At 39.8% G+C, this 16,449-nt stretch overlaps 1 protein-coding gene across 1 annotated transcript in view; it reads left to right on the forward strand.

Annotated features, from left to right (window-relative positions):
• The first annotated feature begins 6,319 nt into the window (after positions 1-6,319).
• The window catches only part of tbkbp1 (TBK1 binding protein 1), a 37,203-nt gene continuing 27,073 nt past the window's right edge, over positions 6,320-16,449 (forward strand). The window contains exons 1-2 of the mRNA XM_062442956.1: positions 6,320-6,562; positions 15,292-15,417. Of these exons, the coding sequence (XP_062298940.1) occupies positions 6,320-6,562; positions 15,292-15,417 (369 nt within the window). The remainder of the gene's footprint in view (positions 6,563-15,291; positions 15,418-16,449) is intronic.

The raw sequence follows: 16,449 nt of genomic DNA on the forward strand, positions 1-16,449 counted from the left end.
TGAGCAGGTAGCTGGTTTGTTAGATTTAGAGTTGAATTTGGGCTCGAAAAACCAAAATAATGACACAAAATCATTTATATCCCTTTGTGTCGTCGTCCCGGGTCAAATTGACCCCGTCTGTTTTGACTGTTCCTTCTTTCCTCCCTTCCATCTGTCCTTCCTTCCTCCCTCCCTCCTTCTCTCTTTCTTTCCTTCCTCTCTTTTTCCTCCCTTCCTTCTTTCCTTCCTCCATCCCCCTTTCTTCCTTCCTTCTGTCCTTCCTTCCTCCCTCCTTCTTTCCTTCCTTCCTTTCCTTCCTCCCTTCATTCTTTCCTCTGTCCCTCCTTCCTTCTTTCCTCCCTCCCTCCTACCTTCCTTCTTTCCTCCGTCCTTCCTTCCTTCCTTCCTTCCTTCCTTCCTTCCTCCCTTTCTTCTTTCCTTTCCTCTGTCCTTCTTTCCTTCCTCCTTCCTCCTTTCCTCCCTCCCTCCCTCCTTTCCTTCCTTCTTCCTCCCATCCTTCTTTCCTCCCTCCCTTCCTTCCTTCTTCCTCCCTTCCTTCCTTGACTCGAGGACAACAGGAGGGTTAAGTCAGAGCTACAATGACGACGCTGAGATTGGGAATAATATGAATGTGACTTGATGAAAGGCGAGCGTTCTCCGATATTTCACAAACTGTTAAATTCTCCACTATGTTCATCAGCTAGTTGCTAAATGTGTCTGTCTGCTGTGTTTGGTGCTGAGCAGGTAGCTGGTTTGTTAGATTTAGAGTTGAAGGAAAGATGAAAAGGAGAGAGGAATGAAGGGAGGGAGGGAGGTAGGAAGGGAGGAAGGAAGGAATGAAGGAAGGCAGGAGGGAAGGAGGGAAGGAAGGAAGGAGGAAGGAAGGAAGGAAGGAAGGAAGGAAGGAAGGAAGGAAGGAAGGAAGGAAGGAAGGAAGGAAGGAAGGAAGGAAGGAAGGAAGGGAGCAGGGAGGAAGGACAGATGGAAGGAAGGAAGGAAGGAAGGAAGGGAGGAAATAAGAAACAGTCAAAACAGACACGGGAGGACGACACGAAGGTTAACTCTAATAAAAGTGATAGTTCTTTGTGAGGCAGACGCTACTGAGCATGTGCAGGAACACCATTCAGTTTATTTGAGCTTTTTCTGGAATAACCAAAACAATAACACAAAATAGGCTAAAAGGCTGCAAATAGCTGAGAGTGGCTGCAGAGACTCAAATCCTTTCACATTATACATATTCATAATGTGATTCGTGCAGCTTTAAGGTCGGGAAAACATTGCCGTCATTGTTAAAAGAAAACCATTAAGCAACACAAGGCAGGTTTATTTATATAGCAGCTTTCAACAACAAGGCAATTCAGTGTGAGCTTTAAACATAAAGAACATAAACACAATGCAATTTAAAAAGCCAATAAAAAATAGACACATAAAAAAAATAGGATTTGAAAGGAGTAAAATAAAATTGATTGATTGAATTAAAACTGATTAAAAAGGAGAATAAAAATTATAGTGCGGCTGCAGTGCACATTTAATTTTATAAGCCTGTTTTAATTTAATAAAAAGCAGCGGCAGGAAAGACAGAATAGTCCTCTGCTAAAAGAAGTGAGAGTTAGAGATGAGACATGAACAGCAGTCATGTAATTAAAAAGCCAATAAATACTCTGTAATAAGTAATGTAACTATTTCAATGACTTCATCAAAGTAATAAATTACATTTGATAACTTTTCTAATTTTCTAACCAATGTTTCCAGCTGTCCTTCCTTCTTTCCTTCCTTCCTTCCATCTTTCCTTCCGTCCTTCCTTCTTTCCTTCCTTCCTTCCTTCTTTCCTTCCTTCCTTCTTTCCTTCCTTCCTTCCGTCCATCCTTCCGTCCATCCTTCCTTCCTTCCTTCCTTCCTTCCTTCCGTCTTTCCTTCCTTCCTTCCTTCCTTCCTTCCTTCCTCCCTTCCATCTTTCCTTCCTTCCTCCTTTCTTTCCTTCCTTCCATCCTTCCTTCCTTCCTTCCTTCCTTCCTTCCTTCCTTCCTTACTTCCGTCCTTCCTTCCTTCCTTGTATCCTTCCTTCCATCTTTCTGCCCTCCCTCCCTTCCTTCCTTCCTTTCTCCCTCCTTTCCTTCCTTCCTTCCTTCCTCCCTCCCTTCCTAAGACCTAAGATCAGCTGTTAGGGTAAATGTTCCCATTAAGCACCAAAATCTAAGTCCAGCTGTTTTTCATGGATACTGACATGATTTATAAGGGAGATCATTTCTTATAAAGCAACATTTATCTCTCATGTGAAAATGTATTCATTAGTTCATGTAGATTTTGGAATATAAAATAAAGATATTTGATGAATAAAGTGGGTTTAATTGGTACTGTGACTCCATTTAAGCTCATGTGTGCTCCAAATAAGCCCACATCATGATTTATTTACTAAATATATAAAAAAAAATATTGATTTCAAAGAATTAAAAACAGCAATATATGTATTCAGTAACATGTTAAATATTAAAAAATGAGGAAAAAACCCTCTTGAGTAAAATCTTAAAGGTCTGACTTCAGATGTAACCTCCTTTATAATCATCAACATTTTCATCAGTAACTGTAATTTAATGACTGTAACAGATTACAGTTACAGTTATTATATAATTAAATGACATAACGCTATTACATGTAACTCTCCAACACTGCATTTAATCATCACCTAACCCTGCTTAAATCTACTATATTTTACACTCTACCACATATTTCACACAGTCATCCAAAAGATAAAGAAAGTCAGTTATAACATACGATACCAGGCCAATTACTTCAGTATAAATAACGTCATATAACTTGTTTTAACTGTTTAAACCAGTGCATTCAGTTTTGCAGCAAGTACCTCACCATATCTTTCCAGTCTTATAATGTAAATCTCTCTTGTTCAGATATGATAAGCAGTGAGTGCAGATATGACTTGAGAGTGACAGCGATGTGTGTGCCAGACTCAACGTCATCATGTCAACACCGAACACATCACGGGACCTTAATATCATCCCAGCGTAAACACCAGTCTAAGGCAGCTGGCAGGTGACTGGTGCAGTTTGTCTGCGTGCGTGTCATCTGTTTGATCAACCGGGCCTTTCTTTTTTTTTTGTCCATACATGCATTTTTATTCCCTGCTACTTTTCCCTCTGTGGTGTTTTTTTGGCTGCGTGTGCACAGACGTGTGTGTGTGTGTGTGTGTGTGCATGGCCTGTGTGTGTGTGGGAGTGCTTTTTTGGATCATCCTTTAAACCAGCAAAAGGAAGAAAAAAAAAAGCCGTAGATTTGGCTGAGGCTTTATTCCCCCTCTCTCTTGAAAACACAAGGAAAATAGCACCGTGGAGGAAGGGAGCAGATGAAAATAGCTCAGTAGGCAATAGCTGACTCACAAGGCAATGCTGGGAGTCAGGAAGGCATCCATTCCAGTACACATCAAATCAACTAGCTGTTGTGTAACTCCCTCAGCAGCACCCGTAAATCAAACTGTTCTTAGTGTGCCTAGCCATGTCTAGTATGACTTTTGTCCACATGCCCCCCCTTCCCCCTCCTCCTCTTCCTCCGTGGCTGCATGAAAAGAGGGCGGCGACATAGCAGGTGCCATTTATCACTTTTTGACAGCGTTGCCCAGAGTCATGGGTGCAGGGGGAGGGAGCCCGAGGCCGCTCGGCCGTGATGCGGTCAGCTAACTACGCAGCTCATTCATCATGCCACTCAAGCAGCGTAGGCTAGCTCATGTTTCTTTAAGTACTGTGAAATGGAACAAGAGCACGAATCAGACTCATGTAAATCGGTTTATGATTAACATATCAGCTGCAGCACATGCTGTGGTTACTCATGAGGCTGAAGGAGATCTCAAAGTGTAAACTAGTGTAAAGAGAGAGAGGTGCAAAAGGAGTATACAGGGTTTGAACTTCTCAAGGTTTAAGGATGTGATCAGGGTTATGGGGTATCTTGGTGTTTGCACATTTGAGCATCATATCATGGCGTGTGTGCAGTTGCATCCTAAAAAAACATGATGATAAATAATCTTCAGCATTTGTTGGACTGAAAGTAAAAGTCTGACACTGATGATGCAAAGGATAAACTGAAGTAAAGAAGTTAAAGACCGGCCTACGCTGCTGCAGACGATCAGGATAAGCTTAAATTTGTGTGAATATGAAACTCAAATTTGCCCCTTTTGTTATTTGTGAAGATTAGACTGCTGGACCGGTGGTTTGCAAAGTTGCCTGAAGGACAGGCTAAGGGTGTGCTGCAGCTTTTTTCATTGTGTATTTTACTAATGCTTCACAACATACAAGAAAAACAACATGCACGTGCAATAAACATTAAATCATACATGGCAGGTGCTACAAAAATGCTGCAGACAGGCTTTTAAGAGAAGTGACCACGGTACTCCAATCCTTCACTGGTTTCCTTTCCTGGAGTTTTACTATTGATTTTAACTGCTGCTGGTTTTTAAAAGCTTTGAATGACTCCTGCTTATATTTGTGAATTGCTAACTCTTTATGAGGCTGACTGCTGCCTGAGATCCTCCAGCAGGGCCCGACTGATGGTTCCTATATCTCAACACGTTACTAGAGGGGACAGAGCCTTCGCTTTTTGGGAAACTTCCTGCTTGGAGAAAGTCAGTGTCAGCTTTTAAATTTCTTCTTTAGACTCATTTAGTAATAGATCACTGTTGCAGGTTGTCATAGTAACACAAATGTTCCTGCTCATTTTCAAGTGTTTCAGGTGCAGGACAGTAAGAAATAGCAATAGTCAGATGGAAGTGATGGAAAAATATGCCTCTGTAAATCAGGCTCAAAGAAAACTTCTGCATCTGAGGCCTCGAGAGACCTAAAATCTGAGTGTGCACTGAAAGCTAAGTGCCCTAAAAAAAAGTCTGTATGGAGGAGTGTCTTGGTTTAAAAAATATTTGGGAAGCACAGTGCTAGACTGTTGTGTGATCTGTGTTTATTTGGAAAAATGTACCTTTAGCTGGCTGGAAACGTATATACTGAATATGTGTCCATCAAAACTTACCAATCCAGTTTTATCTGTTATTTACCTCCAAAGGTCTCTCAGTTTCTTTTGTTCTTTTCTGTACGTTCATGAACTGGAGTCATTAAGTCATAAAGTCATAAAGTCATAAAGTCTCAGGTTAAGGGTTAATTCTTTGCTCCAGTTAAAATTGTTTTGGAGTCGCACCATTGCGTCACACTTACGGCTACATAGTGGGAATTTACATATATTTGCATCCACTGCATGCATCCGTGCACAGAATAAAGTCTCTGAACAAAACTGTGTCAAGATGAGCAATTCAGAAATATCTTTAAAAAAGCAGGATCAGGTTTGTTAAAATGTACATTTAGTATTTTTGTTGGTTTTATATCATTTGAAATGACATTTGCACCATTTTTTACCAAAAGTAAGACTGAATGTTCCTGAAAATGTCAAATGGTGTAACCACAAAAGAATGATACATATTACATGTTTTATCCACCTACAGTGTATTTAAGTGGATTTATACTAATAATGACTTCATTTAAACAATGTAAATGTTTCCTGATCTCCATGGTTACCAGATGAAATGTAATATTTAGAACAATTGTATTCCATTTCCTTTATTTAATATAAAAGTTATAATGTAAGATCATGCCAAACTAGTTGATATGGTGTTTTATTGAGAATTTACTGTTTTTAAGCAAGTTGAATTATTTGGTACAAAGTTTTTATGGTTACACCACTTAGACATTTTCGCCATAATCCTCTAATATATTCTCTCAAAATGGATTTTAAAGCAGAAATGTATCACAAAAATAGTTATTCATACATTGATTTTCACATTTTAACCCCTTTAAATTTGACTAAACCACTTTTTTATTATAACTGTATCCCAAAAATGACCAAAACTAGGATACAACAGCAAACCTTAAACAAACTTGACATGATAATGTGACTGACTGGACTTCATCTGACAGCTGTCGACTAAAACTAAAACACTGAGTCATCGTTAAATTTCAACATGGAGCGACAGTCCTTCCTCCTGTGTGTCTCTCTGAACCGACTTTGCTTTTAAATATTTTACATTGTCTGTGCCAGCAGTCCGACCGCTCTCGGTCCAAATCCTGCTTTGTTGTTTTTGTGTTTGTTGCGAGTCGCTGCCCTGCTTGATGTTTTTTAGCATTTGTGGCTCTTAGTACAGATAGTTAGTCAACCCCCCTGCTACTGTAGAATTATGAAATGCTGTTATTTTTGGGTCTGTACGTTTAATCGAATGGAAGCAAATCTGGTCGGTTTTAATAATTAACGAGCAAATAACCGTCTGTGTCTGTCCTGCAGGTCGAGGCTCTGAGTGATGCAGTCTCTGTTTGGCGGAGGGGAGCTGGGGCTGCTGGGAGGAGGCGGCGACGCAGGGGGTCTGAAGGAGGATGGCTGTGGCAGCGTGGCGTGGCGTTCCTCGCACATGCCCCCCGATGATGTCTACTCAGCCTCCCACATTGCCCTTATCACCGCTTATCAGGACATCAAGACGAGGCTGGCCTGCCTGGAGCGAGAGAACAGCAGCATCAAGAGGAAGCTCAAGATCTATGAGATCAAGGTGAAGGATTTTCACTTCATAGCCGGATCACAAACACACAAATAATACCTGTTTTTCTTTAGAAATCAGTGTCTCTGTCTCTGTTGGTTTCACACAGGAGAGCAGCAGCACTAACAAGGGAAAGGCTAGTGTTGATTTATTGGAAAAGTGGAGTACGCTGCCTGTCCTCTCACCCTTAGCATTTTCCATTTTTTTTCACTGTGGCAGCGAAGGTTGTACACAAAGATGAAAAGGAGTGAAAGCTTTGGTGGGCTTTGATCCTGGACCAGAGGGAGTAGGATAAACATCCCATAAGTGGGTATAGCTCTTCTGCTTTATCCAGGCAGAACCCTACTTAGGTTTTAACTCATGTTTAAGTAAAAAATAATAAGGAGCTACATCTTTAACAAGCATAAAGCCTGATGTAAAAAGGGGCTTTAAAAGGAAGGTTTTACACACACAGCCCCTTTACTAAAGCAGAATTAATTACTCACAGGAGCTAGTGTTGCTATTTATAGATTTTTAAGCACCCATGAATCTTGCTTTGTATGTAGTTAATGACATCAGATTAGAGATTATGAACATTTGCTTTGCAGGGAAGAGATGCTGCTACAGTATATGGGATCAACCTACTTTAATTTTTGCCAATGATGCCTAGGCTGTAGTTTTTTCTTTTTTTTTTTGCTTGGCAGATGTTGAGTTGGGTCACCTTTTAGCTTGTTGAGTGGACTATTTTCTTTAGAAAGTGGCCAAGTTTGACAGATAGCATTTACAGCTGGCTCAGACTCTATGTTTCTATGCAGCAGCCGATCTGCCAGCATTTCTATCGCAGTGCGTTCTGTGTTCATTTACCCAGACGACAAAGTCAGCATCGGATGCAATGACTCTCTATAATATCTACACATGGCAATTACAGACAATTACAGCATTGCAGGGCTGTGATGTCCTGCATGAATGTCGGACGTATCACCACCATCCCGACCTTTCCAACCCGGTCTCAAATCAAATGGCGCTTTTCCACTACACAGTTCCAGCACGACTCGCCTCGACTCGGCTCACCTCGGTTCTTTTTGCGTTTCCACTAGGGAAAGTACCTGGTACCTGGTTCTTTTTTAGTACCTGCTCTGGTGACGTCAACAGAGTGCCGGCCTCTGATTGGTCAGAAGAGTTGTCACTGGAAGAGTCATGAGCCGTCCCACACAAGAATCAAACCCGGCATTTTTAAATACCGGCAGCAGCGTTACAACCATAGTTACAGCTATACGCCGTTACCATAGTAACAGCCTTACCATAGTTACAGCCATTCGGCTCAATTTAGTTGCTTTGTGTGAGACGGAAAGCCTCATACAGCAGCAAGTACACCACTGCCTCCATGTCCTCCATTGTTTATGTGTTTTGTGTCGCGTATAAAACGAAGTCACAGCAGTTTCGCGGAGCCGTGCTATGACGACCCCGCCCACGTTGAGTAGGTACTTTTTTGTAATGGAAAAGGTTCCTGGTACCATACGGAGTCGAATCGAGTAGTGCTAGAACTATATAGTGGAAAAGCGCCAAAAATGTATCATATCTACGTTGGTTCACAGCGCAAAGCGTACTAGTCTCACAAAAACGTCTCAAAATGTGTGAGATGGTCACATTAGTCCTGCCCTATTCTAGTCACATGACTTTCAAGCTTGTGTCTACAAAAACTAACAAATGGCTGCTATTCCTTTTATCCATTAATTAAAATGAGCATATCCTGTGGAGAAAAGACCAATTAAATATTGTTAACTATCACTTGGCAAACATAATAGCATAGACCTAATACTCTGAATCACTTCTCATCTCAGAATATTCACAGAAACATAATAAAGATTAGAAAAAGATTGCTTGAATTACTAATAGCTCATTGTAGTAAAGTAAAATTACATTGAATGCAAACTTATTCATAGTACATCAAAAAGCAACCATTATAGCAACAATACAAAATGTTGCATTCCCACAATTTTGTGGCGACACCTGAAAAAATCTATATAATAACGGATAAACTAGACATCATATGCATTCACTGAACAGAGATTATGAAAATAAAATGCATATTTCCTACTTGAAATGTCATCAAGATGCATTTTAATGCCGAAACTATCTTAAAACACTGCATTTTACACTGAGAATAAAAAGAAAGGCAGCCTTTAGAAAAGAGTAGACCAGGACAAATGTGACCATCTTACAAATATTGAGGTTGTTTTTGTGAAACTAGAATGTTTTATAGCTATGATCTTTACATTTACAATAGGTCACACGCTACTTCCTGCATTGGGAGCAAATGCAAATCAGGAGATGTGCAGTTTCTAGGATATCTGGAGATCACATGTTAGTAGAAGGTGTAAATTCAAGCCATGTAGTCTCATATATTACTGATTTATTCTAAGATTTGTGGTGTTGATTCGGTAGCGAGATTAAAGTTAATTCAAAGACTCACAAAGCTGAACTGGAGGTGATAAATCATCTTTAATCCAGCGTCTCCATTGATCTTACCGCTGACGATATTGTTCTAATTAATTGCGTCGATATGCATTAAGATTATTGGTGAAATTGATTGGGGAGTCAGCAGGGGAGAATATCTGCAGAGCATGAAGAATGGTCGTGTCAAAAGGCCGAGCGGAGAGTTCACGAGGGCTCGTCCGTTGGGTCGCGAGAGTTCAGGCGTCGGGGAAATTGGCTCTGCATGTTTATTTGTTCTTCTGCCGCTCTTTGAATGCCCAATAAAGTCTGAGTCCACCCTGAGGCCCACCCCCCCCCCCTCCTCCACCCCTCCCCAAATAAAACGACTTTGTACTTGGATGCTTACTCTGCGTTGTTTAATATGAAGACAGAATATCAGCTGAGCTCCTGTAAATTTGTTGGTGGTGGGAATCAAGACAGATTTGCAGTTGGATGAGAGAGAGAGAGCTGGTGAGGCAGAAATCCACCTTCCTCCTGTAGCAGCTGGGCCAATGTTCAGATTTACTGGGGGGGGGGGAGGTAAAGCGTGGGAGGAGAGAAAGTGAAGAAATGTGGGGAGTTAAACGAGCGGAAAGATGCATTGGAAGGACACGGAAAAGGAAGAGAAATGAAGGAAGGAAAGAGGATTTAATGATGTGGAGAGTACGGGGGAGATAAAGTGCCGAAATTAAGAACAAAAGGAGGATTTTCTTTTAAAAAATAAATCCACTCCTGGATATTCATCTTAGTATCATCAGCCTGTGGTGTTCTGCTTATTCTAGGAATTGAATGTAATGTGCCCACTTTTCCCCCCTCAGCTTTGTGTTGCATACTTTTATTGCAGGTACTTCAGGATTTTCAACAAGCTGCACTGTTTACAACAATGGAGAGAGTAGTATCAAGAGTTTAGAGAGAGCTGCTGCCACAGTATGGTCTCTTAGGGATGCTGTTGGTTGGGATGTGATGTTGGAGCTGAACGTCAAATCTCTATGCTTTCTATGTAGGTCAGTGATAAATAAGGGTTGGCAAGATGAGCAATTCAAAAATATGTTAAATAATAGTTTTAAAAGCAGCATCAGGTTTGTTAAATTGTACTTTAATTTGTATTTTTGTTGGTTTTATATCATTTGAAATGACATTTGCACATTTTTTTTTAACCGAAAGTAAGACTGAATGCTCCTGAAAATGTCAAATGGTGTAACCACAAAAGAATGATACATATTACATATTTTATCCAACAAGAAAGAAAGAGAGAAAGAAAGAAAGAAAGAAAGAATAAGAGAAAGAAAGAAAGAAATAATCAAACAAAGAGAGAAAGAAAGACAGAGGAGGAAAAAGAGAAAGAACAAGAAGTTGGAGGAGAGAGAAAGAAAGAAAGAAAGAAAGAAAGAAAGAAAGAAAGAAAGAAAGAAAGAAAGAAAGAAAGAAAGAAAGAAAGCAGAGGAAGAAGAGAAAGCAGAGGAAGAAGAGAAAGACAGAAAGAAAGCAAAGGAAGAAGAAGAGAAAGAAAGAAAAAAAGAAAGAAAGAAAGAAAGAAAGAGGAGGAAAAAGAGAAAGAATAAGAAGTTGGAGGAGAGAGAAAGAAAGAAAGAAAGAAAGAAAGAAAGAAAGAAAGAAAAAAGCAGAGGAAGAAGAGAAAGACAGAAAGAAAGTGGAAGAAGAGAAAGAAAAAAAGAAAGCGGAAGAAGAAGAGAAAGAAAGAAAGAAAGAAAGAAAGTGGAAGAAGAGAAAGAAAGAAAGAAAGAAAGAAAGAAAGAAAGAAAGAAAGAAAGAAAGAAAGAAAAAGAAAGAAAGCGGAGGAAGAAGAGAAAGAAAGAAAGAAAGAAAAAAGAGGAAGAGGAGAAAGCATGTTTCCTGATCTCCATGGTTACCAGAGTAAATGTAATATTTAGAACAATTGTATTCCATTACCTTTATTTAATATAAAGTTATAATGTAAGATCATGCCAAACTAGTTGATTTGGTGTTTTATTGACAATTTACTGTTTTTAAGCAAGTTGAATTATTTGGTACAAAGTTTTTATGGTTACACCACTTAGACATTTTTGCCATAATCCTCTAATATATTCTCTCTAAATGGATTAAAAGCAGAAATTTGATGCTGGGTCCACAAAAAAAGAATGTGTGCAAGTTATTCATACGTTTATTTTCACTTTTTAACCCCTTTAAATTTAAACTAACCCACATGAACACAATAACCCATCACTGACCCAGGTATTTGGTAGAATTAACCTTTGTGTCGTCCTCCCGGGTCACAGACCCCGTCTGTTTTGACTGTTCCTTCTTTCCTTCCCTCTGTCCTTCCTTCCTCCCTCCTTCTCTCTTTCTTTCCTTCCTCTCTCTTTCCTCCCTTCCTTCTTTCCTTCCTCCATCCCCCTTCCTTCCTCCCTCCCTCCTTCTTCTTTCCTTCCCTCCTTCCTTTTTTCCTTCCCTTCCTTCCTTCTTTCCTCCCTCCCTCCTTTTCTCTTTCTTTCATCCACCCTACCTTCCTCCCTTCGTTCTTTCCTCTGTCCTTCTTTCCTTCCTTCCTCCCTTCCTTCTTTCCTTTCCTCCCTTCCTTCCTTCCTCCCTCCTTTCCTTCCTGCTTCCTTCCTCCCTCCTTTCCTTCCTTCTTCCTCCTTTCTTTGCTTCTTCCTCCCTTCCATCCTTCCTTCATCCCTTCCTTCTTCCTCCCTTCCTTCCTTGACTCGAGGACAACACAAGGGTTAAAGCAGCGTTTTAAGACCGCTGAATAGAAATGATTCCAGGTTGCTGCGTGACTTCATCCTTCCTCTGGATATATACAGTACTACAGAAATCCTCCATCGTTTTAGCGAGCAGCTGTTCCTGAAGGCTCCAGGCTGCCACGTCGCTGTTGACTTACTCACACAAACGGCGGTTTGCTCGGCACCCATTCCCAGAGAGGCAGGTGTTGATTTTCAGAGAGCAGGTGCAGATGTTGGCTGTTTGGAGTAGGAGTTGTCACACCTGCGCTTTTTATAAATACAGCATGTGCCTTTTCTTTAGATTCAGATAATCAATCACAACAATGCAGCCATCACAATATTGACTCCTGGAACAAGCAAAACTTTCTCCTTCCTCCCTACCTCCTTCCTTCCTTATTTCCTCCGTACTTCCTCCCTTCCTTTCTTTCCTCCCTTCCTTCTTTTCTCCCTTCCTTCCTTCCATCCTTCCATCTGTCCTTCCTCCCTCCCTCCCTCCTTCTCTCTTTCTTTACTCCCCCTACCTTCCTTCCTTCCGTCCTGTCTTCCTGTTTTCTCTCCTTCCTCTCGTCCTTCTTTCCTTTCCTCCCTTCCTTCCTTCCTCCCTCCTTTCCTTCCTTCCTCCTTTCCTTACTTCTTCCGTCCCTTCATTCCTTCTTCCCTTCCATCTTTCCTTCCTTCCTTCTTTCCTCCGTCCTTCCTTCATTCCTTCTTCCTCCCTTCCTTCCTTCTGCCTCCCTTCCATCTTTCCTTCCTTCCTTCTTTCCTCCGTCCTTCCTCCCTCCTTTCCTTCCTTCCTTCATCCTTTCCTTCCTTCTTCCTCCCTTCCTCCCTTCCTCCCTTCCTCCCTCCCTCCCTCCCTCCCTCCCTCCTTTCCTCCCTTCCTTCGTCCCTATAATATAAAAGTTATAATGTAACTTGTAATGTAGATCGGCCTATTTCGCAATTGGAAAAATTCAGGATTATTAAGCCTATTAAGTCTTTTTTTTTTTAGAGCAAGAATAAATGTTGCTGCAGGCTTTTTTCTCTAAATACTAAGATGCACACAGCTGCTGTAATGATGCAGATAGAAGTGCTTCCGGTTGCTTTGAACACGGGCTGAAGCGAGGTTGTTTCTCCAGCTTAGAGTGAGAAGTCTCGGGTCCCTCGAGGCGCTTTGCCCATGTTGTGAACATTTACTGTTAAACTGAGCAGAGAGAGAGAGAGAGGTGTTCTGCTAAATGGAAAAGGGTTGTTTGCTCCTCAAATAGACATTGCATCAGCGGCAATGACTTGAAAAAACGGGAAGCCCTCCGCTCTTATGGCAAGCACTTATAAATGTAAGAGTGTTCATTTAGGTTGAAACACATCCAGTTATATAACTTGTCTCATTTGCTTTTATCACAGGAATCTGCTAATTAACAACAGTTTAGCAGCGTAACCTTTTAATTCTTCTGCAACCAGACAAATTGCTGCTTCATAAGTGAAACAACATTGTGGTTCAGCTCATTAACGCGCTTTCTACAGGATTACGTAATCTGTTGTATCTGTATAACTGTAGCTGCATATAATGACATTATTTCTGCACATTTTACACGTTCTCACGTCATTTGTAAATCTCTGTTTCCTGCATAGTACACAGTGAATATTTCCCTCATGAGTCCTGAGGTCTAGTAGGGGCAATAAAATGGATTATTTGTCTTATTGTCAACAAATCACATAGGCTAGAACTAATTTATTTTCATTATTGATTAATCTGCTGATTTTTTTCTTGATTAATTAATTAATTACTTAGTTACCATGACTGTCAAAAAGTGGAAAAATAGACACACAGAGCTCAGAGTGATGTTCTTAATTTCCTTCGGGATCAATAAAGTATTTATTTTAACTTATCAAAGTTGCTTTTTTTAAAATCTGACCATCCAAAACCAAAACTATTTTATTTACTATCATGTTTGATAAAAAAAACAAAACAAGTAGCAAATCCTTATTAAGAAACTGAAACTAGAAAATATTATGCATTTCTTATTTAATGAATGTCTGACACAACTAATAGATTATCCAGAGTAGCTGTTGATTAATTTTCTTTCCATTGGCTGATTGATTAATAAAACACTTTGTACTGAGTGACATGTTCGTTTATTACCATGAACACACACTCTGTTATTAAACACCGTCCTGCTGCCTGAAACACGAGCAAGCACGTTAATGCACTATTTACTCCTGTTTGAGTAACATTTGCTAAAAAACTACAAAGCCCAGCAGTTTTAGAACATTATTTAACTAACTAAGTAAAGAAACAACATATTTTTGACCCTCTTTTAAGATGTATGTCCTCAGTAGTCGCTGAGTGCCACAGACAGGGCTAGAAAATCATAAAGTACTGAGACATGGACCAATACATTCTTGGATTTAGTCTTTTTTTAATGGGATTTATTGACAAAAACAAAAATGTATCAACATCCTTATGTAAAGAGTGAGAGATATGGGGAACATTTGGCCAATGTGTAAAGCAAGGAAGCCATTTGTAATCAGTGCAACCTACTTAATGTGACTTTAAGACATTATCCTCCATAAAAATCCAATCTGCAACATTTAAAGTAAGTTGCAGGTTGTACAGTTGATTTTAAAAACATAGCGCCCCCTTTCGACCGATCATTGTGATTTTAATACTTAAAATCATGGACTTCACAGCTTAGGGATTAAGGAGTTTAAAATTTCCTGATGAGCAGTGTCTGAGATATCTGGATAGTAGGAGGCTCCACGATACGATATTATTACGATACGATATTATTGCGATTTTAAATATATTGCGATATGCTGCGATACATTGCAATTCATTACCTTTTTTCAACTGCAAATTATGTCTCCAAATGAAAACTTCCTGTTGCACGCTGACCGTCACCTCTGCTGACCTCACCAGAAAACAAGCTAGCGCCCTCTAGTGGACTGACAAAGCAATTGATTTTATTATTCTGGTACCAAAAACTTACATTTTCACTGCAATTCATACAATAAAAGATCGATACTTGGCATCTGTGCATCGATGCAATATATCCCCCCACCCTTACTGGATAGATATAAAATAACTTTAACATAGCAGCGGCTTCCACCAGACCAATACGACGCTGAAACAGCATGTAAGTACCACTCTCACGTCAACAAATACGGACAGATGGACGAACAGAACAACTGAAAGATGCACTGACAAACAGCAGCTGAATCATGTGGGAAGAAAATGAGAGAAACTATGATTAAAAAACCACTCACTCGCGCTATGTAAATTCACTAGAGGAATAAAATCTAGTTCAAGGAAAAAATATAAAAAAAACAACAACATGACATTAGTGGAAAAAACACCACGATCCTCTGAGTGATATCTGGGCCAAACAGAAGTTGCAGACGATGCCTGATGAATTTTTAATGATCCCAGTGTGAAATCATCACAAATCGCAGAATACAGCAAGAGAAGAAGAAAAAAGAAGAGCACACAAACAAACAAACAAACAAACAAGAAGTATGAATAAGCAAAGAGGTGCACTGATTTTACTTTATCTCACATACATTATGTTGCTTTAATGTCCATTATCGTTGTTTTCTGTGCAGTTCCCTATGATCAGCGAATTTGGGGAGGACACCAACTCCTACTGCTCCTTTGAGAGCAAAGAGACGGCACTGCTGCACTCGGAAAATGGCAACTTGCAGCAGAGAGTCAACATCCTGACCCACGAGGTAAGAGCGGAGACACGAGTATACGAGGAATTTGGATAGACGAGGAAGGGAAAGTAAATTCACTTATATTCATTTTTTTTAATAAACTGGATAGAATAAAAAAAAAAAAACCCTTATTACGCTAAAAGGTTTTATTTCTCAGTGCTTGAATTCTTGCAGAAATCCCTCCCTGAATGTGAGTTAATTGAATCAGAAGTGAATTTAGGCCAACCCTGGTGGACGTACGCTGAAAGATGTCCAGAACTAATTAAGCACTAAAGCTGCCGCCCAAGCAAAAATTACTAAGATTGGGTTGTTTTTTCCTTTTTTTTTTTTTTTTTTTTTAAAGAAACTGTCCAAGGAGCTCTGTGACATGGGATTTTCATGCTGGTGTGCTATTTTTGAGACGCAGTGTAATTGGTACCGAACCTGGCCAAGATTCTGCTGAATGTGTTCGACTTAAAATAAAACTGTGTGTGTGTGTGTGTGTGGTTTTTGCAGTGTGGACTGTGGAGTATTTCTTAGGTAGCACATCTTTAAATTAGTGGTTTTAACACATTTATACATTAGTTTTCATGCTTCACACATGCTGTATTTAATAAGGAATAAACAACACTTTAAGTTTTCCTTTACTACTACTAGTACTACTACTACTACTACTACTATTAATACTATTAATACTACTACTACTACTACCACTACTACTACTACTACTACTTTACTCCCATCCACAGATGAGAAAGGCAAGGCAGCTTTATTTATATAGCACATTTCATACCCAGAGGCAACTCATTGTGCTTTACATAAAATAATCAAACATTAAACAGAGAAAGGGGGAATGGTGAGTGCCCGTAATGTGCTTGGACCAGGGTTATTATAATTTGCTTTTTTTAATTTCAGTTTAGTTTGAGTTAGTTTAAAAAGTGATGAAGTAGTTTTATTTTAGTTTTCCCGGTATTAGGTGGAAAACGTTGATTAGTAGAAGCTGAAAATGATGAAATGATGTTGACACTGAGGTAAAGTTTGCTTTCATATTAGTGGGATTTTTCCCTT

This window comes from Scomber scombrus, chromosome 21, assembly GCF_963691925.1.
Source record: "Scomber scombrus chromosome 21, fScoSco1.1, whole genome shotgun sequence".
Taxonomy (NCBI): domain Eukaryota; kingdom Metazoa; phylum Chordata; class Actinopteri; order Scombriformes; family Scombridae; genus Scomber; species Scomber scombrus.